The 26,568-nt window shown below is 42.7% G+C and overlaps 1 protein-coding gene across 4 annotated transcripts; it reads left to right on the top strand.

The window, feature by feature from the left end:
- Map3k8 (mitogen-activated protein kinase kinase kinase 8) lies at nucleotides 1–24,710 on the top strand. 4 transcript variants are annotated; one of them, XM_029554778.1, is made up of 10 exons: nucleotides 1–307; nucleotides 405–627; nucleotides 3,303–3,387; nucleotides 4,043–4,399; nucleotides 10,840–11,007; nucleotides 12,968–13,229; nucleotides 14,293–14,399; nucleotides 20,600–20,752; nucleotides 21,785–22,031; nucleotides 23,634–24,710. In XM_029554778.1, exons 4-10 carry the CDS (start codon nucleotides 4,064–4,066, stop codon nucleotides 23,762–23,764), a joined length of 1,404 nt encoding a protein of 467 aa, XP_029410638.1. In that variant the 5' UTR covers nucleotides 1–307; nucleotides 405–627; nucleotides 3,303–3,387; nucleotides 4,043–4,063; the 3' UTR covers nucleotides 23,765–24,710. The 4 variants fall into 4 exon arrangements, with proteins under 4 accessions (XP_029410638.1, XP_029410640.1, XP_029410639.1 ...); XM_029554780.1 differs by lacking the exons at nucleotides 405–627; nucleotides 3,303–3,387 and having other exon boundaries at nucleotides 176–307; XM_029554779.1 differs by lacking the exons at nucleotides 1–307; nucleotides 3,303–3,387 and having other exon boundaries at nucleotides 496–627.
- The last annotated feature ends 1,858 nt before the right edge of the window (nucleotides 24,711–26,568 follow it).

The following is a 26,568-nucleotide window of genomic DNA, read 5'->3' as shown; positions in this document are numbered from 1 at the left end:
CGCCCTGGGGCCGGGAGGGTGGGAGGACGGAATTTCCCTGCGCGGGGGCTGCGGCGTCCCCGGCCACCCGGCGGGCCCTTTCTGTTTACGGAGAGAAAGGGGAAATGGAAAAGGCGGGGAGGCAGTTGGCGTCGGCTGCACAGCCCGGGGTCGGTTCAGACGCGCGGAGTCCCGGGCACGCCGCGTATCCCTCCTCCCGGTGCCGGATCCGGGGTCCTGCACCTGCGGTCGGCGCCCGGGGCCCCGGCGTGCCTGGCTCCCGCAGGCGGGCCACGCGCTACGCACCGGGGACGCGCGGAGCGTTCAGGTAATCAGGGTTTAGGGGGTCCTGAGAGTGTCTCCGGTGGCACCTCTCGTAGGTGCCCGGGGTTTCCCACTCCAAAACCGAGCGTGCCTCCCCTTAGGGAAGACGCGAGCGGCCGGCTTCCAGCAGGCCCTGGAAAGCACCTTGCGCAAGGCCTCGGGAGGTGTGGACTCGCGGCTCCTCCCCCTTCCTCCTTCTTCCCGGATCCCCGGCGACCGGACAGTGCTCGCCTGGGCTGTGGCAGGAGAAGCGGAGACCCGCTGTCACCGCGCCTCCTGCGGGGGACGCTACCCCGACAGCTGCACTCCGGTTGCTGAGTCCGGGTGAGTGCAACTTGGAGGCAGGAGGACTGCTCTGAGGAGGGGTAGTTTTACAATAGCAAGCTCCTTGAGGTTCGGCTGTCTTTAGGGTTAGGTGGACTAGAGACCAGGTGGATGGAAAGGGAGGGTGGAAAAACATGCTTTCGTCCAAAAGAATAAAAACCTTTGTTTTTGATAAAAAAATGGGAAGAGAAAAGATAATGCAGTTGTTTAGCACACTGAGTCTTACAAGTGTCATCTTTCGAGCTGAGATCTCCAATTGTCCTGATGGGTTGAGGTTTGTGTGGGGTAAATCTTGGTCCTTAAAGACTTTATACTATAGGATAATAGGAAGATGAGATAGTTGAGTGCCTTTGAGTCTACTCGGTTGGAATGCATCTTTTCTGGATCTTTCCGGGACAATGGGCTGTTGGGGGGCGGATCGTCTCTTAAATGAAAAGTAGCACACCGGTACTATCCCTCCTTTGCCGGGAGAACATCTTGTCTAAGTCTAAGCGGATTTTCATTCACACTTGCTGGAAAGCTGGGAATTTCTCAAGGTTTGTTTATGTTGATGGCAGTAGTCAAGAGTGTTACTTACGTTCATATTTAGGAATTTGTTTCCTCTTGACTTTATGAATGCTCTCCGAAATAATTCAAAGCTAATTTTGAAGTTTAATTGTTTAGTTGAGGCAGGGAGGGGCTGAGCCTTTACACAGGACTGTCTAGGAGGCTGTTGGACAGCTGGGTGCTAGGTAGCAGATTTGTGTGCCGGGAGCCTGTGTAGCTTAGGAATGGAGCAAGTTCTGCAGAGCATCAGTGTGTCACACACTTCACCTCCCTGTTCCAGCTTGTTCCTGTTCCTCCATCTTTCCCGCTCCCCCTAGTCTGCAAATAGCCATAGCCAAGGAGGAGTGTGTGTGTGTGTGTGTGTGTGTGTGTGTGTGTGTGTGTATTTCTCAGACTTTAATTAATGCCTATAAAAAATTTAGATATTTTGCTGTAGACTTTCTGCAGGATTAAAAACTCAAACTGGTCTCTTTTCTCTTAGACCACCAGTACAGTGAATTTGAACAGTTTTGACTTTTTCCTCTTTCTTGAGTCATGAACTTTATTTTCTGTCAAGTCATCTATTTGATAAGTCAATTTGGGAGCCTTGGGTCTCTTTAGCCAGTAGTTACCCTGAAGTTGACTGTTTTTAACTTCTGTTTTCCTAGTAAATTCTACAGTTGCAGAAACTACAACTAAATGGCTTTGTGAAACTGAGGTTCTCTATCTGCTTAAGAAGCTCCCTACTGGTGGGAACTTGAATCACAGTCTTCCTCAAAGAGGTACCAGATGTCTGAAGAAGCATGTCTAGCTCTTTGTCTAGATTTAGGTGTGGTGACAAACATCAACGTACTTTATGGTGTGTGTGTGTGTGTGTGTGTATTTAGACACAGTCTTTGAAAGCTTTTTGAGAAGTCTGGGGAATAGGTAGACATCCTGCCTGATTGTAGCTAAGACAAATCTCTCCTTGCAAAAGAGAAAGGAGTCTGATAAAATATCTGCCAAGCCAGGTCCACAACTTAGTGCTTGGGATGGCTTACTTACTATGCACCAGAAACTAACAAGGCACCTTGTACACATGAATTTCTTTAATCCTTCTAATCCCTTTGGAAGGTAGGTGCTGGTTTTAATGCTTCTACCTTGCAGCTAGGGGAAGTTGAGGCACAAGAGCTTAAGGTACTTGCTCAATATCACATAGGCAGAAAGGAGGTAATGAGATTAGGCTTTAATCAGAAAAATATTTGAATGCAGGATGAATGCTATACTGCTTTCCTCACACACACTTTGTCATCAGAAAGTGTCCCTCAAGTAAGTTAACAAGGACACCGGGTGATGTGGGAGTTTTGTCAACTGAATTGCACTCAGAAGCAGATGACTGGGTCATGTATGCAGGTGGTCCTATGGTGGAGTGCTTCCTGGAACCTTGAAGCTCCATGTTGACCCAGGTGCATGGCAGTGTTATTTTGTTACTCTGTGTGTGTGTGTGTGTGTTTGTGTGTGTGTGTGTGTAGGTGTGTGTGTTTGTGTGTGTGTGTAGTATATGTGTATGTGCATGTTCCTGTGTGTATACATGTCATGCAGGTACATGTGCACAGTGCATGTATGTGTCTGTGAGTGTGGAGGCCAGAGGCTGACATTGAGTATCTACCTTCTTACCTTATTTTTTTTTGAGAAAGGTTCTTTTACTGAACCTGGAGCTCATGGATTTGGCTATACTGGCTGAACAATGAGCTCCAGGGACCTATCTTTACATCCCCTGCTCTGTAGTTACACATATGTGCCACAGCGCCTATGCCTTTAAGAACCTGAAGTATCATTCAGATCGGCTGTGCTTTCTAGAGCAGGCTGGTTTAAGTTAGACAGGCTTTGAAGTTCTCTTAGATGCTTTGATGCTTTGAGATCTCTTAGATGTTCTTATCTTTTTCTCCTTTGTAATGGGCTGAGTTGTGTTAAGACCCAGAGGAACTATGTCACTTTTTATCCTTGTGTTACCCTCTTTTTGTCATCTACAGTTCCCTAAATGTGGCATCTGATTGTGTGGAGGACCTGAAGTAGAACTTGGGCTAGTGTAGTTAGTTGGTCTTAACCTGTGGCTTGCTTATAATAGACTTGGCTTTCCTGGCCTATTTCTGCTATCATAACTTCTACAGGTTGGTTGATCGAGGTGTTCCCTGGAGATGTGTGCTTTGTACTATCAAAGAATTCAGGTCTCAGGAGGGGACTGGTGACTCACAGGTCAGTGAATCACCTCTCTCATCCTTATTTATCATTGACACATCTAGGATCCCAGGCTCCTGCCCCCTTCCAAAGAGCTCTTTGATTTATTCACATCGGAATTTTTCCAGAAACTTAACCTCTCACTATCCCATTTGCTTCTCTTAAAGCCCGTTCTATGTGCTTTGTGCTCTCTTGGGGCCTGCATTTTATTTGCCAAGTTAGTTCCTGAATTTTAGTCAAGTAGTTCTTTTTTTTTCCCTCAAGTCACCAAGAGGCCTAAAAGGCACACTGAGCTATCTTGCAGGGGCATACTCCTTTGGGGAACACCGAAGTTGTGCAAGACTGGAAGCTGTAAAGAGCAGGAGCCTCTAGAGCTTCGTGAGCTACTCTTTCCTTGGTTTCTGGTTAGTGAAAGTTTGTTTTGAGTAGCTAAAGCTGATGCCACAGTGAGTAACTCCTAAGCTCTCTACATCTCAAGTTTCCTCCTGCAAAGTGAGTTGGGCTAAAGATTATCCAAGGTCCCTTAGAATTTGGCACTGTCCACTTAAATTCACACACACTGTGGCTGGAGAACCCTTATAAACAGAGGTGCAAAGAAGCAGGACCTTGGATTGGAGATTGGTCTCCAATGCAAATACATGATAGCAGATGAAGTTTGTGTTCTCTTTTGTAGACTCCAGCAGGGACCACAGTGATGGAGTACATGAGCACCGGAAGTGATGAGAAAGAAGATATTGATTTATTAATTAAGCATTTAAACATGTCAGATGTCATAGACATAATGGAAAACTTTTATGCAAGTGAAGAGCCAGCAGTGTACAAGCCCAGTCTGATGACCATGTGTCCGGACAGCATTCAAAACAAGGAGCGATCAGAGTCGCTACATCGGAGTGGCCAGGAGGTGCCATGGCTCTCGTCTGTCAGATATGGGACTGTGGAGGACCTGCTTGCCTTTGCAAACCATATATCCAATACTGCAAAGCATATTTATGGACATCAACCACAAGAATCTGGAATTTTATTAAATATGGTATGTTTTTTCTGATCAGTTGAGTGCTGTGTGGTCAGCTTTTGGCTTCATTTAATGCAGAATGGCGTTGAAGTTGGCTTAGTCTGGCTGCCAGATACAAGTTTTAAAAAATGTAAATATTGGTAAGAATCACAAAAAGTTCCCTATCAAAGAGGCTTGATTATAATTTAGCGGTAATTCTACAAAGAGGTAATCATGGATATATTTTGTTTTCTCAGAGCTAGGGATGGAAACCAGGGCCTTGCACATGAAGTCAAACACTGAACTGCTGAGCTGCACCTCCAGCCCTTAAGAATGTATTTTATTATTTTTATTTTATGTGTTTGAGTATATTGCCTGCCTGTGTGTAAGGTCAAAAGAGGGCTTCGGGTCCCATGGAACTGGAATCATGGATGGTTGTTAACTGCCCTGTGGGTGCTGGGATTCGAACCTGGGTCCTCTGCAAGAGCAGCCAATGCTCTTAACCACTGAGTCATCTCTCTAGCTCCAAGGATGTATTTTAATTTAACAGTTCACTAAAAGACTCTCTGATGATTTACTCAAAAGAAAAAGGCTTAATGGGAGTCCATCAGCTGAGAGTCCAATAAACACTTTGTCTTAATATTTTTGAAGGCCAAATTGTTCACTGCTTCTCATCAGTTTGGTCTAAATCCAGTTCTCGTAAAAATGTAGTCTGTAGGTGGGACATAGCTAGCCACAGATTCACTCTCTTGAAGTGGCAGTGAACAACGAGTGATGTATTTGCTTAGTCATCCAGAGTATGCAGAGAATCCAAAATAGTGTGACAAGTCTTTGTTGCCACAGTAGTGGATCACATCAGGTGGTGTGTTTAGGTGTGCCTGGCATCTGTCAGCCCCTTAGTATGTCAGAAGTGAACACATGGGCCCTGGTTAAAAGGTGATTTAATTTTGTAAGTTGAACACTTTGCAAAAGAGTAGGTGGTAAGTTGCAGATATGCATGTTGATAAAGTGGCTCCCTTTCTTTGGTGTGTGGACTGTGGCAGGTAGATGGGGAACTTCTGGGGAATGGGCCAGAGTCGGGACAAAGGACATTATTATTATTATTATTATTATTATTATTATTATTATTTTGCATCCATCCCACATTCATTTAATGAAAAACAACACAGTAATTTAGGTCAGCTATATAGTGTTTTGTGCCAGGTTAGTTGTATTTGGCTTATTGTGAAGCAAGCTTATGTTTTTCATTGTGGCATGACTTCCTTTGGTGTGGGCACAGCATGCTGCATTTAACAGTGGACTAAATGCGTTGTCTTTAGATATGACTTCCTTTTATAAGTAGGAAGTGATCATTTGAAGTAGGGGCCTTACCTGATTTTCTTGACTAAAGTAGAACTAGAGAACTGTGGTTCAAAATAGTGGCAAATGCAGTTTGTTGTATTTTTTTCATTTTTACATATTTGTTAAATGAAGACATGCTGTGGTGTGTTTGCCCCTCGTTGAGGAGAGAGGGACCATTGGGCCATGCACACAAGAATACCAGAAAGAATAGGGTTTTTTTTTTTTTTCTTTTTGCTGTTATTTAGGAGTAGAACCAAAACAGCTAATGTAGAAAGGGTGAAGCTAAGCCATTAAAAGGAAGTACACACTTGACTGGCAAAAGGCAAGAGTGAAGTGGCTTTCCCTGCCAAGGAGCCGCAGCTCCAGAAATAAATCCAAAGGAAAAGGAAAACTGAAGAATCAGAAATACCACAAAGGGAGGCATCTTGAAAACCTGAAAAATAATTTTATTTTTTAAAGCTGCTTAAGAATATAAAAATACAAAGCAAAAACACCAAAAGGCAGAATGGAATTACTGCCCACAAGTGTCTGGACAATAAGTGTCCTTATTGGGTCAAAGGTCTGTGGATCTGGGGATTGTGACTGATTTTCCTGTTACTGACATTAAAGATGAACCTCCTCTCTACAGCTGGTGGTAGGTAATCTGTCACAGCTCTGTGCCTCACACTTATTGTCTCCACACTGGGACTTGTTTCTGGTGATTGCCAATCTGAAATGCAACGATAACGTGCAGAGCTTGCTTTTAGCATCCTTGACCATCCTCTAGTCAAGACCTATCTCACCTTATCCTCCAGCTACTCCTGTAGCAAAGCTATACACCTGTCTTTCTTTGCTGTTCTCTGCCTCTCTGTATTAGAAAACTAGCTACCAGCTAGAATCGTTCCACAGTAAAATCCACCTGTAAAGGCTATCCACATAGGGATGGAAACCTTTATTTAAATATTCACCTGTTGATTTCCTAGACATATCTGAGACATCCACAGTACATAGGAGGCTATTCAAGGTACTAGATAGAGTTCTGAAAAGTCTGTGCCCCATGGAGCTTGCTGCCTGGCGTGTGCAAGAGGCTGATGAACAGGCAGCTATAGTGTATCTCTGCCCTGATGGCTGTGGGAAATGCTCAGACAAGATGTCTCACACCCATGAGTGTGGGGAAGGGGAAAGGATAATGTTGACCCAGGTCGCCAAGAAAAATTGGTATCTATGTCGAGGTGGGAACATTGAGTTGGAGTCAGCCAGATGAAGTAAAGAGAATTTCAGGTGAAGGAACAACATGTGCAAAGGCCCAGGGACATAGACACCTGGTGTGTTCAGGTAGCCAACAACCGCAGTGCTACAGAGTTAATTAGACAGGGTGGAGAACCAGGTATTAGAACAATATCCCAAAGCATGGGCATGTTGGGTGGTACTCCTTGGGTGTGTATGTATGTGAGTGTTGTTTTCCTAAAAATAATATATGTTGAAGTTGCACCAGCATCCAGCAAGACTCAAGGAAGTAACTTTAAGCCATTAATATAGAAACTGCTTTGGGTCAGACTGTAAAGTTATTTATAACCTGATCTGGAGCTAAATCATCCAAAAATGGGTCCCAAGCACTCGGCTTTGGTGGTGGTTAGTGAATCTCAATGTCCCCAAAGGATTCACTCACAGATACTGGTGTCACATGCTGATATTGCTTGGGGCTCAATCATGGAGTCAGGGCTTCCCAGAGTCGAAGAGCCCAGCTCTCTGCCTGACTTTTGAATCATACCATTTTTTAAAAATTATTTATTTAATAACCATATAATTAGAAGAGGCATTTCATTACAATAGCATTGACATATTCGATAACAATTTCCAGAGCTAAGATGTTTCTCTTTCAAAATTGGCTGTAAATTTTTAGGTTTACAGTTGAATTAATACAGTTATACAATATTGTACTCCGTATAAACCCTATAAGACATAAAATTAAATGAAGTTTTAAACTTCAAAAAAGATCTCCATTTCATTATTAAAATACAGTTTCATACAGAAAAATTCATTTTCAATGCAATTGACACTAAGATGCTTTCACACGCGTTTCTAATCTCTATATATCTGATTATTATAGTTACTAGTTACTTTCTGAGCTCCTTGGCATCTGAGCATGGATATAAGGTCATCAGGTAGATTTCAGTAGTAATGTTTTTCACATCTACTAATTATTAAGGAGGAAATTTTTATGCTTTGAAGAATTTTTTATTTATTTTTTTTATATACCCACTTCCCAGGTAGCACCCTCCCATAGCCTCCCTCCCCCCTGAATCATACCATTTTTAATAATGGGTGGAGCATTTGGTCTCTGCTTCCAAACCTATTAGGAGGAACTTATCACACAATGCCTTCAGTTCCAGATTTGTCAAAATTATGGTTCTAAGAAGGTTCTTCCTTATATACAAGCAAAATCCACCTGATTTCCTATTCTTAGATCTGGTTTTACTTTTTGCTCCCCCTGCACTAAAATGCCTACATGATGAATAGTGGTGATGGCCGAGTATTCTGAATTTAAGTGCCTGGTGTATAGTTTGTTTACAAAACAGAAACTCTTGCCACCTGACTTAAAAACCTAGTCTTTGAATGTGGAGGTCCACTTACCTAACTGGCAGGGTGAGAGAGACCCAGCTTTGCCTTTGTTCTAGATAATCTGTTTCTAAGGATGTGGCCCAAGATCACATCTACATCATAGGAACCATATCACACAATCACACAGTTTACTGCATAAAATACCTGAGAAGTTTTCTCAAGTACCTGCCCCTGGCCCAGTATTGTTTATCAGAAATTCTAGAAATCTGGAAGAGGAACTAGAAAGCATGTCTAGTATCTGCACTTGAAAGTGACTTTGGTAAGTTAAATAATTGGTAGACATAAACAGCATAGGTTCTGCAAGATTGTTTAAAAGGGACCCTAGAAAGGAGACAATTAATGATAAATAAAGCATGCCAAACCCAAATAAAAGTCTAGTGGTAGGGAACAATCCAGGAACTTTGCTAACTGCACACTGGTCAGGAATTGGGCCTCATCAAGTAGGTGCAGAAACTTCAAAGAACTGGGTCTGCATCCTAGCTGGATTTTATTATAACCTTCTGGAAAACAAAAGGTTTGTGGTTGGACAGACCTGAGTGTGAATCCTAATTCTGGTACCAATGAGCAAGTTGCTTTACATCTTGAAATGTCAATAAAACTAGTACCTAGCTCAGGATCACTGTAGACTTCCATGAAGTAATACAAAACACCAGCACAGCACCTGGTCCATTATTAGCCCTTGGTATGGCAGTTGTTAACATCCTCTGTCTTCTTGGAGACAATAAGAAGGTGAAACTGGGTTATGGCACATTTGGTTTGGTTGAAGGCCAAACTTTCATGAAGATGCATTAAACCCTGAAATGGTTAACTGGAGGATGCTTGTGAAATGAGTTTTTTATTATTTAACTACAAGAAAGGGGCCACCAAACAGGTGTTGCCGAGGGTCCTGTCCCTGTCTAAGGGTGGACGAGTCCACCATTGTGTTATCTGCTTCTTGCTGTGGAAGGAGCCTACAGTGACTACAGGTGACATTTATTTGGAGAGGGGCGCATCATATTTCAAAGGCGGCAAGAGCAAGATCTTTGTATTCCTTGGAGGGACCTGTACAAGGTCCCCCACAGTAGGAGCGCCTAGTTAAGATTTAACTTTTAAATTTAGTGAATTTTGCATTTCCAAGTGTTAGGTTGCTCTCCACTTCCTTCCCTGACTAAGAATGAGCACATGTTTGTGGGCTGTGGAGCTAAAATTAGCAATGACGAAGGCTGAGCAAACAGCCCTTTGGTTACCCGCCTCATGCTGGGAAAGGCAAGTGGAAGGCCAGGCGCCTGCAATGGGGTCAGGCACTCGTTCTCCCGTGGCTGGGCTTGGGGGTTTCCACATTCTCTTCAGCTCTTGAGCTAGCTTGGTGCCCTTTCATAGCAGAAGTCCTGAATTGATACCACAAGTTATAAAATTGCTAATTGCACACAAGGAAACAACTGGCATTGGGAAGACTATCCTGCGAAAGAACTTTAGACATTTTTTAAAGCATGTGCTCCAGATCATATTTCCCATGAGTCGTGCTAGCTTTCATTTGAATGATGCTTCTTGCTTTTCATTATTTGTTTGTTTGTTGTTTTTGAGACAGACCTGCTATGTAGTGCTGGCTGGCCAGGCACTCACCATTCTCCTGCCTCAGCCTCCCCAGTGCTGGGATTTCTGGAGTGCTCCCTCAATCTGGGCTTCAGGGGGTATCCTTTGATCCTGCATTACTGTTGGGGTACAACTCATAATTTTTTAGTTGACTGACTAGTTTTGTTTTCTTGGTGTTTTTTTTTTTTTCTTGGAGTTGAAGAGCTTTTTGTTTCTTGTTTATTTATGCCATGCTGGAAGTCAAACCCAGGAACTTGTGCAGGCTAGGCAGGCACCCTGCTGCTGAGTTACACCCCCACCTGAGTCCACTAGTTCTGAAAGACCTGGTTCCAAGGGTTTACTTACCCATGGGTCCCTAGAGGTCAAGAATCACCTGTCTCTTGCTCATCGCTGCCTCCTCAGTACTAAACCCATCACAGGCACACATTGGGCACAGTAAAATTAAGTGACGAAGCCAAAGTGAAATAGCTCTGCCCTTATTTATGTAGCACTGTCAACTCACAGTTCTGGCATCACACGCTGGTTTCCATGATCCTTGAGGCCCGGTTAATTTCCATGCTCTCTTTGTATGCATCATGCATGAGTAATAGCTATGCAGACAAACAGGTTAGCACGTTTTAATAGAAACAAGTCAACCTGCAGGTGCGGGGGAGCCTTTATTTTCAGTCTTTGGCTCACAGTAGTCAGCCTCCTTAGATAAAACTTCTATTTCAAACTTCTGTTCAGCCACTCATTACTCACAAGGATTTGGAGATACGAGCAGGTTGGACCAGCGACCTGTGTCTGCTACAGGCTTTCTCTGTCTTGCTCAAGTTCTAAATATAGACTATAATGTCAGGATTACACTCAGTGCCATTGCATTTAAGTGCTGTATGTAGGAATGCTTCTGGAATAGCTTCTCTTGAGTGGGTCTTAGTGAAGGACTGCAGAGAGCCTCACCCTCCAGCCTCTGTATTTCCTCACAGGTAATCACTCCCCAGAATGGACGCTACCAAATCGACTCAGATGTTCTCCTCATACCTTGGAAGCTGACTTACAGGAACATTGGCTCTGATTTCATTCCTCGGGGGGCCTTTGGAAAAGTGTACTTAGCACAGGACATAAAGACCAAGAGCAGAATGGCATGTAAACTGGTATGTATGTTCATGCAGTGTGTCCAACTCTCTGGTTTTTAGTTATTTGCACTGATCCAGGGTTCTACCCTTCCAATGCATCTTACTTAAGGGCGTCTTGCCCCAAAGTATTTGTTGTTTCTGGAGTTGCTTGCTACCTGGAGCCATTCAACTCCTGTCTGTGCTTAGGTGCCTTGTCCACTAAAGGAGCATATTGGTGTGTTTAGTAATAGCTTGGACAATATCACCTTTCTTCCCAGTGGAGGGGAGCTTGCCTGAGATGGAAAAGCAGATCTGCATGCAGTTCCTATCCACCAGGGAAGGGTCCACGGCAGGCAACAGAGACCTGAAAGGCTGATATCGCCAGACTACAGATTTACAGAGCTGAATTCAAATGTACTGATTGCTGAGGAGACCCCCATCTTTTATTAAGCAATAACTACCACAGAACTGTCACTTCAGAAGCCCATGGCCACTGAGAATGTGCCTATCCTGAGCTACCCAGTAACTCCACTGCTTAGTTACACCCAACAGAGGCATGTCTGTGTGGTCACCAAAAGCGAAGGCTGTTCATTTCAGCACTGTTTACCGGAGTACCACACTGGTAACTTTCCAGATGCTGACAGGTGCAATGTTTATGCTCTGGAACACAGGACCATAAAGAGAATGTGTTGTTTACAGTTGTAGCAGTGTGGACACATCTCAGAACCATTATCTGGAACACAAACATCCAGACACAAAATAAGAGCTATCGTATGAGATGGCATTTATATAAAGAATAAAACAGGACCACAAATCAATCTACCAGATGTTGGGGTGTTGGGGGCCTTTGTGAAACAGTGACTGGGAGAAATTGGGAGGATTCTTGATGGAATTCAGTATCTTTATTTTAGTGGGGATCACATTTTTAGGTTCAGCTGATGATTCATTGAATTTAAAACCATTTTAAAATGTGATAAAGTAAAATATTCACTTTTATTCTTTTGTGTTGCTAAGAGTCAAAACCAGGACCTCACTCATGTTAAGCAAGTGCTGTATCATTGGGTACATTCTCAGCCTTAACACTTTCGGTTTAGAAAAAAGTAAAGTAAAAAATAGTTGCTAAATATCTTTCAGTCTCTCATAATAATCACAAGAGCAACACTATGTTGTCTTCATTTATTCTTTCATTAACATTCACTCAGGTATCTATTCTTAAAAGGCAAACAGTGAGCCATTTGAAGCTTATATACAGAGGGTACAGTTCCAAATTGTAAACTAACTGGAGGTATTTTATAAAAATCAGCCATGGTGCTCTGTTTTTTAATTTTACTACCAAAAACATGGGAAAGTGGCTTAATAGGTTTGTTGTCTTTGTAGTACTTGTTATGTTTAATATTTGAGCTATTTTTCTTAAGAAAGAAAATCATATATATGATTTAAAACCCCAGACAGGCTCTAAAGGATGTAGGCTCCTGTGTGAGGCCCCCTTCCTCTAGACAGCCACATTTAGCAGCTTCCTATTTTCCCAAATATGTGCATATAATATTTTAAATTATATTTGAGCCCATAATATATGGACCCGGACCCCTATATTTTGTTTTTTGCCCCAACACAGTATTTTGGAGACATTTTCAAATCTCCCCATACTGCAAACTCTCCCCTTATCACACTTATCACACTTCTTTTTAATATCAGTCTGTTTTTTACGGGATGTATAAGGTGATGAGGTCATATTTTAAAGACATTCCTAGAGTATAAGGTAAAGAACCAGTGACTTCATATTGCAACACAACAAGTTGGAATATTGAAAAATACAGTTTAAAGCCTAGGGGTCATGGAGATCACATGTATTGGTGGTAGGAAACTCTTGCCACATCCACTGTCATACAGGCCAAATGTGCTTCAGTGTATCCATTTGCTTTCTAGTTTGTGGGTTAATCTGTTTGTTTTTTCATCATCCTGAAGTTGTTTAAAACCTTCCTCATATTTTGTGTTCTAGATCCCTGTTGATCAGTTTAAGCCATCTGATGTGGAGATCCAGGCTTGTTTCCGGCATGAGAACATTGCTGAATTATATGGTGCTGTCCTGTGGGGCAACACTGTTCATCTCTTCATGGAAGCAGGCGAGGGAGGATCTGTTCTAGAGAAGTTGGAGAGCTGTGGGCCCATGAGAGAATTTGAAATCATTTGGGTGACAAAGCATGTTCTCAAGGGACTTGATTTTCTGCACTCCAAGAAAGTGATCCATCATGATATTAAGCGTGAGTAGTGTGGGGTCTGTCTTGTTTTGGCTGAATGAGACTCACAAGATGGGAAGTGAATGGGATCCTTCAACTCAAAGACAGCTCCTGGCAAACACAGCTCACCTTCCTTTTTTATGCTCCTGAGAGAGGTCTTAGAATCAAGAATGATTGCTAAGAATGATCAGAAGTTGGAAGGAAGGATGAGGAACATTGGTACAAAGGTTATAGCTACATATGTAGGAGGTGTACTGCCTGTGTTCTTGTAGCAATGCTTTAAAAACATTAATGCAGGGGGCCTGGAGAGATGGCTCAGTTGTTAAGAGTCCTGGCTGCTCTTGCAGAGGACCTGGGTTTGGTTCCCAGCACCCACACGCAACTTCCGTTCCAGGGTGTCATTGGATGCTCTCTTCTGACCTCTAAGGACACTGCACACATGGTATACCTACATGCATGCAGGCAAAACACACATACACATTTAAAAAAAATACAGCCAGCAATGCAGGCCTGAAAGTATGGCCCAGTGGTAGAGCCCCTTTTTGCCATGTCCAAGACCCTGGGTTCAGTCCCCAGCACCAAAAAGATAATTTACTTAATGCATACATATAGGCATATACTTTGGAGTACAATATATACTCTTAATTCTGAACCCTAATTTGCCAATTCATTAAATAAGCTATTTTTTACTATTTAACTATATTTACTATTTGTTAGAATTCAGACATGGTATAGAAATAGGCCACTATAAACCTTTAATACCCAGTACTAAATTAGACAAGCACAAATTTAATTGGAAAAAATTACTTTACTTTTTTTTAAAAAGAAGACTAGCTTAGATGTATATGCTTTTACCTTAGAATGGTAAAACTCAAACCTTGAGCTTTCCTAATGGTTTGGCCAGGTTCTTGACAGGTCTGAGGTGATTTTCACCTGACCTCTCCAACATTCCTCTCCTTTTGAATAGACTGCATCTATCTTCTTAGCAGAAGCATTTCAGGCTGTTCTGATTGGGGCTCGTGTTTCACATGATGCTTCTATATTATGTTCGGCTATATTAACACCTGTTAAAACTTTCTCATTGTAGCTAGCAATATTGTTTTTATGTCTACAAAAGCTGTTTTGGTGGATTTTGGCCTCAGTGTTCAAATGACTGAAGATATCTATTTTCCAAAGGACCTCCGAGGAACAGAGGTAATTATATTGGTATGAAAATTGTTAGAATCTTGTTAAGAATAAAAATGATAATCTAGCAGTGTAGCGCCAAAGAGCAAGGGAAGGGCTGAATGATTACATTAAGTCACTGCTGGTGTCAGAACAAATTGAGTACTTGCTTTGTGCCAAGTAGTAAGTTTAGCACTTTTTTACTCCTTAGCTTTTCCTTTTGCTATAATAAATGATAATGTTTAACATATGATTATATTTATAGACATTATCTATTACTATGTTTATATATGTAATACAAAACACTTAGGAACTACCCAGTGCTAAAATGATGACCAGTTGAGCTCCATCCCCAAATCTAGATATCTGAGAGATGGAGTGATGGCTCACGTGTAAAGAGCTTGCTGTATAAGCTTGAGGACCTGAGATCATATCTCTGGCACCCACATAAAGCCACGTTTGATGAGCCCAGAGCTACCTACTATGATGAGATGGGAGGCAGAGAGAGGCAAAGCTCACACATTAGCTAGCCTTAGAATAAGCCGAGGCGAACAAGAGGTCCTGTCTCAGACAAGGTGAGGTGAAGACCTGTTCCAAGATGGTCCTCGGACTTCTTCATGTGTGCTGTGACACACACACACACACACACACACACACACACACACACACACACATTGTGTACAACCTTCCCAAAAGATTTTCAAAATCCAGATTTGTGTGCAAATATTCCAAAATATAAAAAGCTCCAAAATCCAAAATGTTTCCAGACCCAGACTTCTCAGATAAGTAATCTTTATAAACAATTATAGAATTATAGTCCACTTTATAGTAAGCTTAGTAGTTTAAATGAATTACTTGATTCTTATAACTATATTGTTGGTAAATAGCATTATTCTAACAGAGATGATGGTTGCAGTTACTCTGTTTTATAGTAAGGTAATAAACTTGCAGAGATTAAAAATAAAGCGCCTAAAACTCAGCTACCAACAGATCCCTTAGAAAATAAGGATTTTGAGCCCTAAACTCTGGGTAATTTTTCAACGTAGTTAATTTATTATTAAAATATTGAACTAGGGGCTGGAGAGATGACTCAACAGTTTAGAGCACTGGCTGCTCTTGCAGAGGACCCAGGTTCGGTTCTCAGCACCCACATGGCAGCTAACAACTGTCTATAACTCCAGTCTCCAGGAGCTCCAATGCCCTCTTCTGACTTCTGTGTGCATGCATGACACGGGTGCAGGCAGTACACTTATTTATGTTATGTGTATGAGTGTATTGCCTGCATGTATGTGAGGGCACCTGTGTCATGGAGTGCCATAGAGGTCAGAAGAGGGCTTCGGATTCTCCTGGAACTGGAGTTAAGGACGGTTCGTAGCTGCCATGTGGGTGCTGGGAATCGAACCTGGGTCCTCTGCAAGAGCAATTGGTGCTTTTAACCTCTGAGCCATCTCTCCAGCCCCATGATAAAATATTTTAAATATTGAACTAATATGACAAAATCTCTTAAGTTTTAGTTCAGTTACTGTCTTTACTATCCTGACCATTAATATTTACAGAGGATTGACCACTGAGGCCTACTCATCTTTCATCCCAGAGACAGTGTAGTAAGTCTGAAGTCATGAACACAAATATATTTTTTGAAGTCATAGTGATAATATTTAACTCACCTGTGAATTAAAAGCCAAACAAAACCCAAAAAACCTTTTCCTGAGTCTAAGTGAACTTCTGGGTTGTGCCCTTCTGGATGCTCGTATGTAACCTGCCAGGCTGAATGGTTAATCATTTAGCAAGCATCCGTTGAGTATCTGCGTGGGACAGGCTGTCATGGCATCATGGCAGGAGTGAGCCTGGTGCCCTTGGCAGGGCTTCAGGGCTCTCTACTCTCATAGTATCTGTTTTAACTAATAAATTCATTGTGGACATTTACAAAATTATTTTAACATTGTATGGTTTCTTAAATAAACACGCAAAAATAGATAATACACAAAAGTTGTATATATGAATGAGTACCACGTGATGTTAAAATACATTGAATAATCATGTTAGATGCATCAGTCTCCCCTCACATATATCACTATTTGATGATAAAAGTGTTCCAGAGGGCTTCTTCTAGTTTTGTGATGGGCCATGTGTCATTGCCATCCACAGTCGCTCTATTGTGCACAAGAGAGTGAAGTTCATAGTTATGTGATAAGCCTCCGCCCCCCTTCCTCCCCTCCCCCCGAGACAATTCTTTGAAATTTGCCTGGTTATGGAAGGCAAACAGCAGAGTTTGCAGTAGGTTACTGTGGGCACAGAGTAGATGTAACTGGGAAGAAAATGCCACCTCCCTGACCCTATCCACCAGCAGAAACCCTGAGCCTCCTATGCCTACTCCCTTCTTCTGATAGAAATGACATCAGGGAGTGGAGAGAGGGATTGGCTGTCTGTGCTCAGGTTGCCTGGTCAGTCTTGGTGTTCAGATGACAGCTATTAGTAGCTACTTTTATGTATTGATCTGAACTGAATAGCAACAAAAGAAAAAAAAATCACACTCTTTAAAAACCAAGATTCTGTACTCCTTTCCTTAATTCTCAAAGCAGGACTCTCTGGAGAAGCCGAAGAAACCCCTTTTAAACTCATGTTCTTTATATGGTTTCTGGAATTTATTTGAATGAGCATCTGTCATTTATCTGTCTTTGGACAGAATAACATTAGAAGAGAAATCTGTGGATTCACTTTATTTTGATTTGTTGTGCCCAGGTTTCACCATACAGCCCAGGTTGGTCTGGATCTCACGACCCTCCTGCCTCATCCACCTCAGCGTTGGGGTCATACCTACTCTGTAGACACTTTTTTTTAAAAAGAATGTTTGTTCCCACTTCTTAAGCCTGCTTTGGCCCAGCACAGAGTCTGATCAGACTTAACACTTACAACATTGTCGTTGGAAAATGTTTCAGCACATTTTGGCATTGGTCAGAAGTTCAGATACGGGACATTCTGCCCTTTTTCCTGGAGCCAGTTTGGGAAACAAACTATTTATGGTATTAGAAGCAAAAAAAAAAAAAATACCTTTTGCTTCCTGGCAGTGCAGTCAAAGTTGGATATTATGCAATGTTGGAGAAAAGCTGGGCTTCTGGGATTCTCCACCAGGATGCTTGGTGTGGAGAAATCTCAGTCCTCAGTAGGACTTCTTTTTTGTTTGAATTTGGGGTATCTCAGGCTAGCCTTAAACTCACTATAGCCTAGGCTGGTCTATGGACTCAAGTTCCTCCTGCCTCTCCCTCCTGAGTATTGGGATTATGGAGTATGTACCACCCCACCTAGTTCTGAATGGTATTTAGATGAAGGATTTTCAGCTAATGCAGAGTATAAATTGCAAAACTGGCCCTGATGTCTGTCCTTGTGAACTCTCTGTCAGTCATCTTGTATGTGCTGTCTACATAGTGCCTACAAGTTGAAGCTCAATCGTGACAAGTGTGGTAATGGTTGCCAAGTCCCAATGCAACTTTTCAGCAAGTTTGCTTTCACCCCTCACACTGAAAGAGCAAATAAGGTACAGCGAGTCATACAAACACACAGATTTGCTTTCCTTTAGAATTTGATCACATGACTGGCATGAAGCCAAAGACTGTTTTCCATCTCTGCAGCAGAGTTATAACTCACAAGCACGAATGCTGCTTGCCTATGGATCGATCTCTTGCTCTCTCTCTCTCTCTCTCTCTCTCTCTGTCTCTGTCTCTGTCTCTGTCTCTGTCTCTCTCTCTCTCCTGCTTTTAGCATTCATATTGAGAGAATTTTATTGTAATCATGTATTACACATCCAGGGTTAATCTGGTGTGTATTTATTGGCTTTTAGTTATGTGGTTCAGGAAAAAAACACACTAAATATAAATGACAGACTAGAATCACTTTGATAGCATGGTCATTTAAAAAAATAATTCGTAACTTTCTTCTGAGTTTATTATTAACCTCTGTAAGTTAACATATGACCACATGTGCACACAGGCACACACAGACACACATGTGTACAGTCTCTTTCCCTTGCTACAAAATACATTGAGAAGCACAGGCCTTGTCCCTGACATCAAGTCCCCTTGCATTTTGCTCATGCAGGAAGGAGAGGAACTCTCAGGGAGAGTGCCATCAATTCTGCCCCAAGCCTCCCAGGCAGCCAACAAGAAAACCGCTCTGATCTGGTTCCTCTGGATCTTGGGGGAGCTTGAGGAAGTGAGAACTCCGGAGCTGTGAAGCTCTGGGCTGTGTGCCAGGGGCCTGCACCCAGCCTCCAGGCTGACCTGGATACTTCCAGATCCAAATGCAGGCTAGGCATACAGTCACACAGAGCTGTAACACCACCCACATATAAATTTGCTTTGTTCTACTCTGTATGGGATCCCGGGAGAGGGCAGGCATCCTCTATTGACAGCAAGAGCAATACTATTTTTTTTCCGCTTAATTTTATTTGATTATGGTAAGAAGTTTTATCACAAGGTCTACACTCTGCAAACTTTAAATATGCAATACATAGTTGACTATAGGGTACAAAGTTGAACATTTAATTTTTTAACTGTGTGATTATATTAAGAAAGTTGAGATTCAGGGGTTGGAGAGATGGCTCAGTGGTTAAGAACACTGACTGTACTTGCAGAAAAGCTGGGTTCGAATCCCAGCACCCATATGGCAGCTAACAACTGTCCATAACTCCAGTTCCAGGGGATCTGACAGCCTCGGGCATTGCACGACATGGGTGCGCTTACCTACATGCAGGCATAACATGCATACACATAAAATAAAAATAATAATTTATTTTTAAAAACCTTGAGATTCACACACAGTGCATTGTCTGTAGGGAAAGTTGGTAGAGAAGGAGCTCAGTTCAGCCTGGGTGTTAACAGAAGGAAGCCCGCACGGAAGTGTTTTGGGAAGGAGCTGAACAGGCTTATCATGGGGAAACTAGGCAATTTCCCCAGTTTTTGTAAGCTAATTTCCTATTTATTTACTCAGAAATGAATTCTGGGAACACTAGCCCTTTCCTCATATTCACATGACAGCATAAAAACCTTTTAAAGCTGAATACAGACTGAGTATCTTCTCTGAAATGCTCAGGGTCAGTGTTTCATTTTGGATGCTCTGCGCTGCTCTCTTCTCGTCAGTTTCCTTCCCCCTCACCCCTCCTTTCACTCCTCCCTCTTTCTTCACTTCTTTTTTCCTTTTCTTCTTTTGATTTTGGAATATTTATGTGCTGATGTTAATTTGTGAGCTACCTTGAGGATGGGACCCACATGGAGTTTGTATACAGCCTGAAGCACAAGTTTGCATGGTATTCACACACCTGCATTTTTACTGTGGCATGAAGTTGGATGTAGAATTTTCTACTTGTGGCATCGTGCTCAAAAGCCTCAGATTTTGGAGGCTCTTGGATTTTCAAATTAAAGATTTTCAAACTTTACTAATGATTAGGATAGTGACGGCCATAAATCGAGAATTTTTTGTGACTAGAGCTTGCTCTTTTATCTTTTAACATTTTAAATTTAGAAATGGATTTTCAAAGAAACTAACCCTACATAAGTCAGCATTGACTTGTGGGTGGAACTTACATATTGTTTGTTTGTTTGTTTGTTTAGTTATTTTTGAGGTGGGTCTCATTCTATAGCCCAGACTATGTTCACACACTGTTGCTGTGGTATTTGATATTTAGTCATTGGTAGACATGGCAGGTAGAATTACTCCTTAAGATAATTTTTTCAGCTTTACACTTTATTTTTTTTTAAATACACTTTATTTTTAAGTTCTTCCCTTCTAAGACACTGATGTTAATACCCTACAGGATTCTGTCTCTTTTTGACCCTGCATATAACTAGAAGTTTGGCAATTAAATGGCAAATGACAGAAGTATATTTGTCGTTCCATATAAGTATGAAAAGAACTGCTGTTTTAATAGACAGGTTGAGTATACCTGATCAGTATTTGCGGGGCTCTGGTCACTGGGAGTCCAAGGTGCATTCTCAGCTCTAGGCACCTTGCAGCTGGATCTGCGTATGTGTTGAGTCTATGGAAGGAGGGGTTCTTTATCCCACCACGGAGACACCTCCATCCAAATCATTCTCATTCAAGAGAATGCCTCAGGATTCTCCTTAGCTTTAAGGTGGCAGCGGTGGCACTCTGTCTGAAAGTGAGCGTGGACAAATATGACGTAGGCAAAGGAGATGAAAGCCAGGCCAACCGTGCTTTCCATTTCTTTTTTTCAGATTTACATGAGCCCTGAGGTGATCCTGTGTAGGGGCCATTCCACAAAAGCTGACATCTACAGCCTGGGGGCAACACTCATCCACATGCAGACTGGTACCCCACCCTGGGTGAAGCGCTACCCTCGCTCTGCCTATCCTTCCTACCTATACATAGTAAGTGAGGGTCAGTTGGGATGGGGGAGGTGAGTTCCACCTCCCATATAGCATACCCACTTTGGAATGGGGTGATGGTAGAATTGTGACCCATGCTCTTCCCCTGAAGAAAGAGCCTCCATTTTTGAAAGGAAAGTGTGGCTGTTTTAATGAAAACTGACTTAAGTGAGCATTAGACATAAATTATATGAGATCTCATTATACTTTATGACTAATAATAAAATAAAAAGCTATGACTCTTAGTGGCATCAGAGTTCTACAAATCTGTCAGTCAAGGAGACCATGTATGTTTTTTGAACATGTCTTTCATTTATTTTTTTTAAGATTTATTTTTAATGATATGTATATGTATCTATGTGTGGGCATGTGCGTGTAGGTACAGATGCCCACATAGTTGGATCTCCCAAGAGCTGGAGTTGTGAGCAGCCCACGTGGTTCCTGGGAATTGAACTGGGGTCCTCTGGAAGACCAATAAGTGCTCTTAACTGCTGAGCGGTCTCTCCAGTCTTTAACATCTCACATGTGTTTGTTTGTTTTTGTTTGTTTGTTTGGTTGGTTGTTATAAAGAGTCTCCCTGTCCCCAGCTGGCCTGGAACTTACTATGTAGATCAGGCTGGCCTTGATTTCACAGAGATTGACCTACCTGTCTACCAAGTGCTGGGATCAAAGGCATGCACTACAATGCCCCACAGCATGTCTTTTTTAAAAAGAAAATACACTTTTGCTCTCTGCACCAACTTGGCTTGTAGAGGCACCAGCTCCCTTTTTATCCAAAGTCAGATGTAGGCATCTCCCTGTCACTGCAGCCACCTCTGGACCCCCAGGAAAGCTGTCACTGCATTCCAACACAGCGTGTGTTCTTGGCAGCATTAAACCAAAGGTGGTTTAACTGCTCCTAGGAAATTGAAGGGAAGCAGTGTCTGGGCAGGACCTATGTTTACTATACATCCCATGGTGAGGTACAGTCACTCCTCAGCCTCTTCTTTTGAGGGTTTATTTCCACCCATGTTAAGAGAACTGATTTGTTGGCAGATCCACAAGCAGGCGCCTCCTCTGGAAGACATTGCTGAGGACTGCAGTCCGGGCATGAGGGAGTTGATTGAAGCTGCCCTGGAGAGGAACCCCAACCACCGCCCAAGAGCAGCAGAACTACTGAAACACGAAGCCCTGAACCCCCCCAGAGAGGACCAGCCCCGCTGCCAAAGTCTGGACTCTGCCCTCTTTGAAAGGAAGAGGCTGCAGAGCAGGAAGGAGGTGGAGCTTCCTGAAAACATTGCAGGTAGGACACCTTGCTGAGTGCCTGTAGAGCCTCCAGTCTGGTCTCCCTCCTGTCCACAGCAAATCTCTGCTATAGCTCATAAAAGAAAAAAAAAGGAGGGTTGTTAGTTCAGTGGCTGCATAGCAAGTTCAAGGTCAACCTGGATGATGTGAGACTCTCCCTCTCCCTCTTCCTCTCTTGCTCTCTTCCTCTCTTCCTCTCTCAAAAAGGACCTGAACATGGCGGTACAGGCCTGTAATCTGTAATCCCAGCTACTAGAGAGCCAGGGGACTGCAAGTTCAAGGCCTGCCAGGGTTACAGAATGAATATCCTGGGCAGCTTAATGAGACTGTCTCAAAGTAAATGTAAAAAAAGAAGACTGTTGACTGGGCATGATGCACGCCTTTAATCCCAGCACTAGGGAGGTAGAGGCAGGCAGATAGGTCTCTGTGAGATCAAGGCCAGCCTGGTCTATATAACAAGTTCCAGGCCAGCTGGGGTTATGGGAGACCCTGTCTCAAAAACATAAAAACAAACAAGACTGCTGTGGATATAGTTCAGAGTTAGAACAATTGTCTGACATGTACAAGACCCACATTCAAGCCCCAGCAGACACACACACACACACACACACACACACACACACACACAAACACACAAATACATACATACATGCATACATACATACATAAAGGAAGTAGTCAGGCACAGTGGTACCATCTTTTTCAGGAGGTTAAGCCGGGAGGATTTCTTATGTCCAAGAATTCAAGACCAGCCTGGACAACAACATAGCATATTGAGACCTTGTCTCACAAGGAAACAAAATGAGGGATGGCTTCCAGAGTGCCACATGTCACTGTTTGGGAAACTGAGCAAAAACATTGAGAAAACATTCTTTTAACTGGCTCACTTATCACCAGATTCTGACGGGTTTTCAGTGCAAATATTGGCAATACAATATGCCATTGCCTCTAACTGGCATGTTTTTGAGATAGAGAATATCATTTGACTTTAGATATTTCGTTTATTAATGAAGACTGACAGCCTTGCTGTTGGTAAGGTGTAGGGTTCTGGATAGTTCACTTATGGATGGAAGCACAGGGAAAACACCGAGTCGACAGTCACTTTGCATCTTGGTCTTTGTTTGAAATCTTGCCAGCTATGAGTCACTCCCCTAGGAGAGTCAGAATTTGTCCCTGGAGTCCCAAGTATGCCTCTAAGGGCCTGTTTTCATTAATCGGAGGCATTCTTAATCCTTAATCCACGTAGGTCCAAATCCAAGCCTGGAGTGTCTGTTTGCTTTCTCTACTTGTCTCATTTCTTTGTGTCTGAGGTGTTGGGGGGGGGTACCCTGAACTACTAGGAAAAAACAAAAAACAAAAAAAACAGCAGGATTTCTGCCTACCTTCTTGTCTTCACCGGCCTCTGTTTGAACTCTTCAATCTGTGTCATAGTCCATAAGTACCCCATGATGCTCGCCAGGCCACCTGGGATAGAGGCAGAGCTGAGGTACTATCTTGTGAGCCCCAGGGGCTTTTTTCTTTGCAGAAGGAAGATATAATTGTTCCTTGCTGGGTCTCTGTCTCGTTGATTTAGCTCACTGTTTCCATGTTTCCTCTGCAGATTCTTCATGCACTGGCAGCACCGAAGAGTCTGAGATGCTCCGGAGACAGCGTTCTCTCTACATAGACCTCGGAGCACTGGCTGGCTACTTCAACCTTGTTCGGGGGCCACCAACCCTCGAATACGGCTGATAGATGGCTTTGTCATTGGCAAACTAAGACGGCACTTATTTCCTGGATGTTAGCTCTGCAGACCCCACACTGGTTACCCCACACTGGTTCTGGATGGTGAAATTTACCCTTTTTTAGGGGACAGTGAATCTCCAATGACACATGGATATCACTCCAGGGACCCCATTTGTGCAGCTGCTCTGGCACATGCCAGGGCTCAAGGTTCTCATTTCTCAGGTGGTGGGACTGGAAGAAAGAGAGGAGAGTTCAGGGAAGAATCTTTTCTGGTGACTGAGTCCATCCACTGTGCACTTTGCTGGACATTTTTAAAAATAGCACTCACAGGATATTAACCTAAAATTCATGTTCTTGGTTCTTATTTAACTATGAGATCTTCATTTAACTCAGTTGAGTTGTGTTGTGTATATTTGTGTATATTATATGGCAAGTCTTTGAACCTCGGAGGGTAGATTCTAGCCTAAGTAAATTCTTGTATTTTGGGTGAATAGAACTTTAATACTGTAGCAATAAACTGCACTAGTGTCTTATGAATGGCCAATTCCCTCAGAGCCACCTGACAACAGACCACTAGTGACGGTTTCTGTTCTGTTCCTATGGAAACACTGTGTACTGTACATGCTATGCTTAAAACATTTAAAACGTCGTGTTTTAAATGTGGATAGAACTGTGTAAACCACATAATTTCTGTACATCCCAAAGGATGAGAAGTGTGAACTTTAAGAAAATGGAAACTTTTATAAATTCTTGGTGATCTACATTTGTAATCAATAAGACTATTTTCTTTAAAGCATTTGTATATTAAAATGGCATACTGTGTATGTTTTATTCCAAATGCCTATGTGAGTCTTTCTTATACATATATTTTTAGCATTGTAAAGTATGTGAATATTCTTACTTAAAGTGTCTTTTTTACATTATGCAAATTAAACCCAACACTTTAGCCCAACATGACTGGTCAAATCAACTGAATAAATTGAGTATTTTGTCTTAATTCCCGTAGAGAGTATACTTCTCAGCTGGCCTGAGATGGGTCAGGGTTTGGATAGATGTTGGAGGGAAACATGGTTCTCAGGAATGGGAAGCGTCACCACTCACTTGCCTGCTCCTCTGCCGCTGCCATGTAAAGTTGCCATGTGGGGTAGCCTGCGCTACACCCTCACATTTTACCACTGGTTTAGGGCAAGTGGGGTTCTGTTCTGTGTCTTGTTTTTATATAATTATGCCACATTTGAATACAGGCTTGCATGCTAATTACTCATAAATGATAATAATAATGTTAATTATTAACTTTTTTTGAATAAGGCAAATCACCCTACACCAGATTCTAGGGAATACTGTTAAATGGGAGGGAATATGAGACTTAATCCAGTAAGTGAACAGGATGCAGCCTTTTGACATATGGTAAATAAAACACACCGTGCTTTGCATGTCAGTCAGTGTTCCAGCACTGTGACAAATACCTGAGATAATCAGCCTTCAAGAAGGAAGAGTTTGGGCTGGAAGAGATGGCTCAGTGGTTAAGAGCACTGGCTGCTGTTGCAGAGGATCCAGGGTTTGGTTCCCAGCACCAACATGGTGACAACTGTCCTTAAGTCTAGTTCCAAGGAATCCAACACCCTCTTCTGGCTCTGCAGGCACTGCACACATATGGTACAGTTACATACATGTAAGCAAAACACTCATAAGCATAAGATAAAAATAAATAAAACGGTGGACATGGTGGTACATACCTTTAATCCTAGCACTTTGGAGGCAGAGGCAGGCAGATCCCTGTGAGTTTGAGTCTAGCCTGGCCTACATAGCAGGTTCCAGATCAGCGAGGGTTATGTAGTGAGACCCTGCCACAAAAACTCTCCAAATAAAATTAAAAATAAATAAATAAAATAGTTTTTAAAAGAAGGAAGGATTTACTTAGGCTTTTGGCTCAAGGTTTCATATTTAGCCCATGGCTGCCTGAGTTTCTTGCCTTTGGGCCTATGGTGAGATAGTACATCATAGTGGAAATACATCCTGGAAGAAATTGCCTGTGTCACAGTGCCAAGGATAGCGAGAGAGAGGGAGAGAGAGAGAGAGACTGGAGTCCCAACAATCCCTCCAAGAACTGCCTTCCCCAATTCTTGGCTCCATTCTACTAGGCTACTCTCTCCCATCAGTGCCCCCGGCTGGGAACACTGCACATCCTCAGTATAGCATCTTGTACTCTCCATGACATACACGTGTGATGTGTTCTTAGGGAACCTGGAGCACAATGTGAGTAAAAGAATGAGACTGGTATTGAGCCTAGACCTTCTTGACTCCAAACCTCAGGCCGTTCTTCACAGTCTGCTGCTCAGGAGCAGTCATCTGACAGTGGGAGACCTGCTTCCTGCAAGAAGGCGGGGCGCATCCTGTGGGATGTGGTGCCCGAGGTGGGTCTCCAGGCAGAGAGACTGAGAAGCAAGGATGCCCCAGTAGATCCTGAGGGAATCCATACTTACTTCCTCCTGAGAAGATGGGCAGGGGACTGTCAGGCTTGAAGGTAGCCAGGACAGAATAATTGCCTCCTGAAGCCAACTTCCACTCCTCTTGCTGTACCAGCTTCCAGTAGAAAGTCACTGATGTGGTGTGGACTGGAGAGCATTATGGAAGGTAGGGGAAGTCTCTCCACCTCAACCCTTAGAGAGTGTCTAGTCCAAGCCCCTAAATAGATAGATGTGTAGTAGAGCATGCCTGCTGAAAGTCACATGACCAACTGAGTGCCTCATCTTATGATCTTCACTATCCACTTTTTGTTTGCCTTGAGGTCTTAAAACAGCGAGAAGCAA

The sequence above is a fragment of the Nannospalax galili genome, unplaced genomic scaffold (genome assembly GCF_000622305.1).
Source record: "Nannospalax galili isolate Female #2095 unplaced genomic scaffold, S.galili_v1.0 scaffold43, whole genome shotgun sequence".
Taxonomy (NCBI): Eukaryota; Metazoa; Chordata; class Mammalia; order Rodentia; family Spalacidae; genus Nannospalax; species Nannospalax galili.
The sequence above is the reverse complement of the archived record's forward strand: the minus strand, read 5'-3'. Positions and strand labels throughout refer to the sequence as shown.

Bases quoted from the DNA above. Each gene is read 5' to 3' on its own strand.
- Map3k8 (XM_029554778.1), top strand. From the start codon at position 4,064: ATGGAGTACATGAGCACCGGAAGTGATGAGAAAGAAGATATTGATTTA. The intron at 14,400-20,599 runs GTAATTATATTG...TCTTTTTTTCAG, and splicing joins AGGACCTCCGAGGAACAGAG to ATTTACATGAGCCCTGAGGT. The intron at 20,753-21,784 runs GTAAGTGAGGGT...ATTTGTTGGCAG, and splicing joins ATCCTTCCTACCTATACATA to ATCCACAAGCAGGCGCCTCC.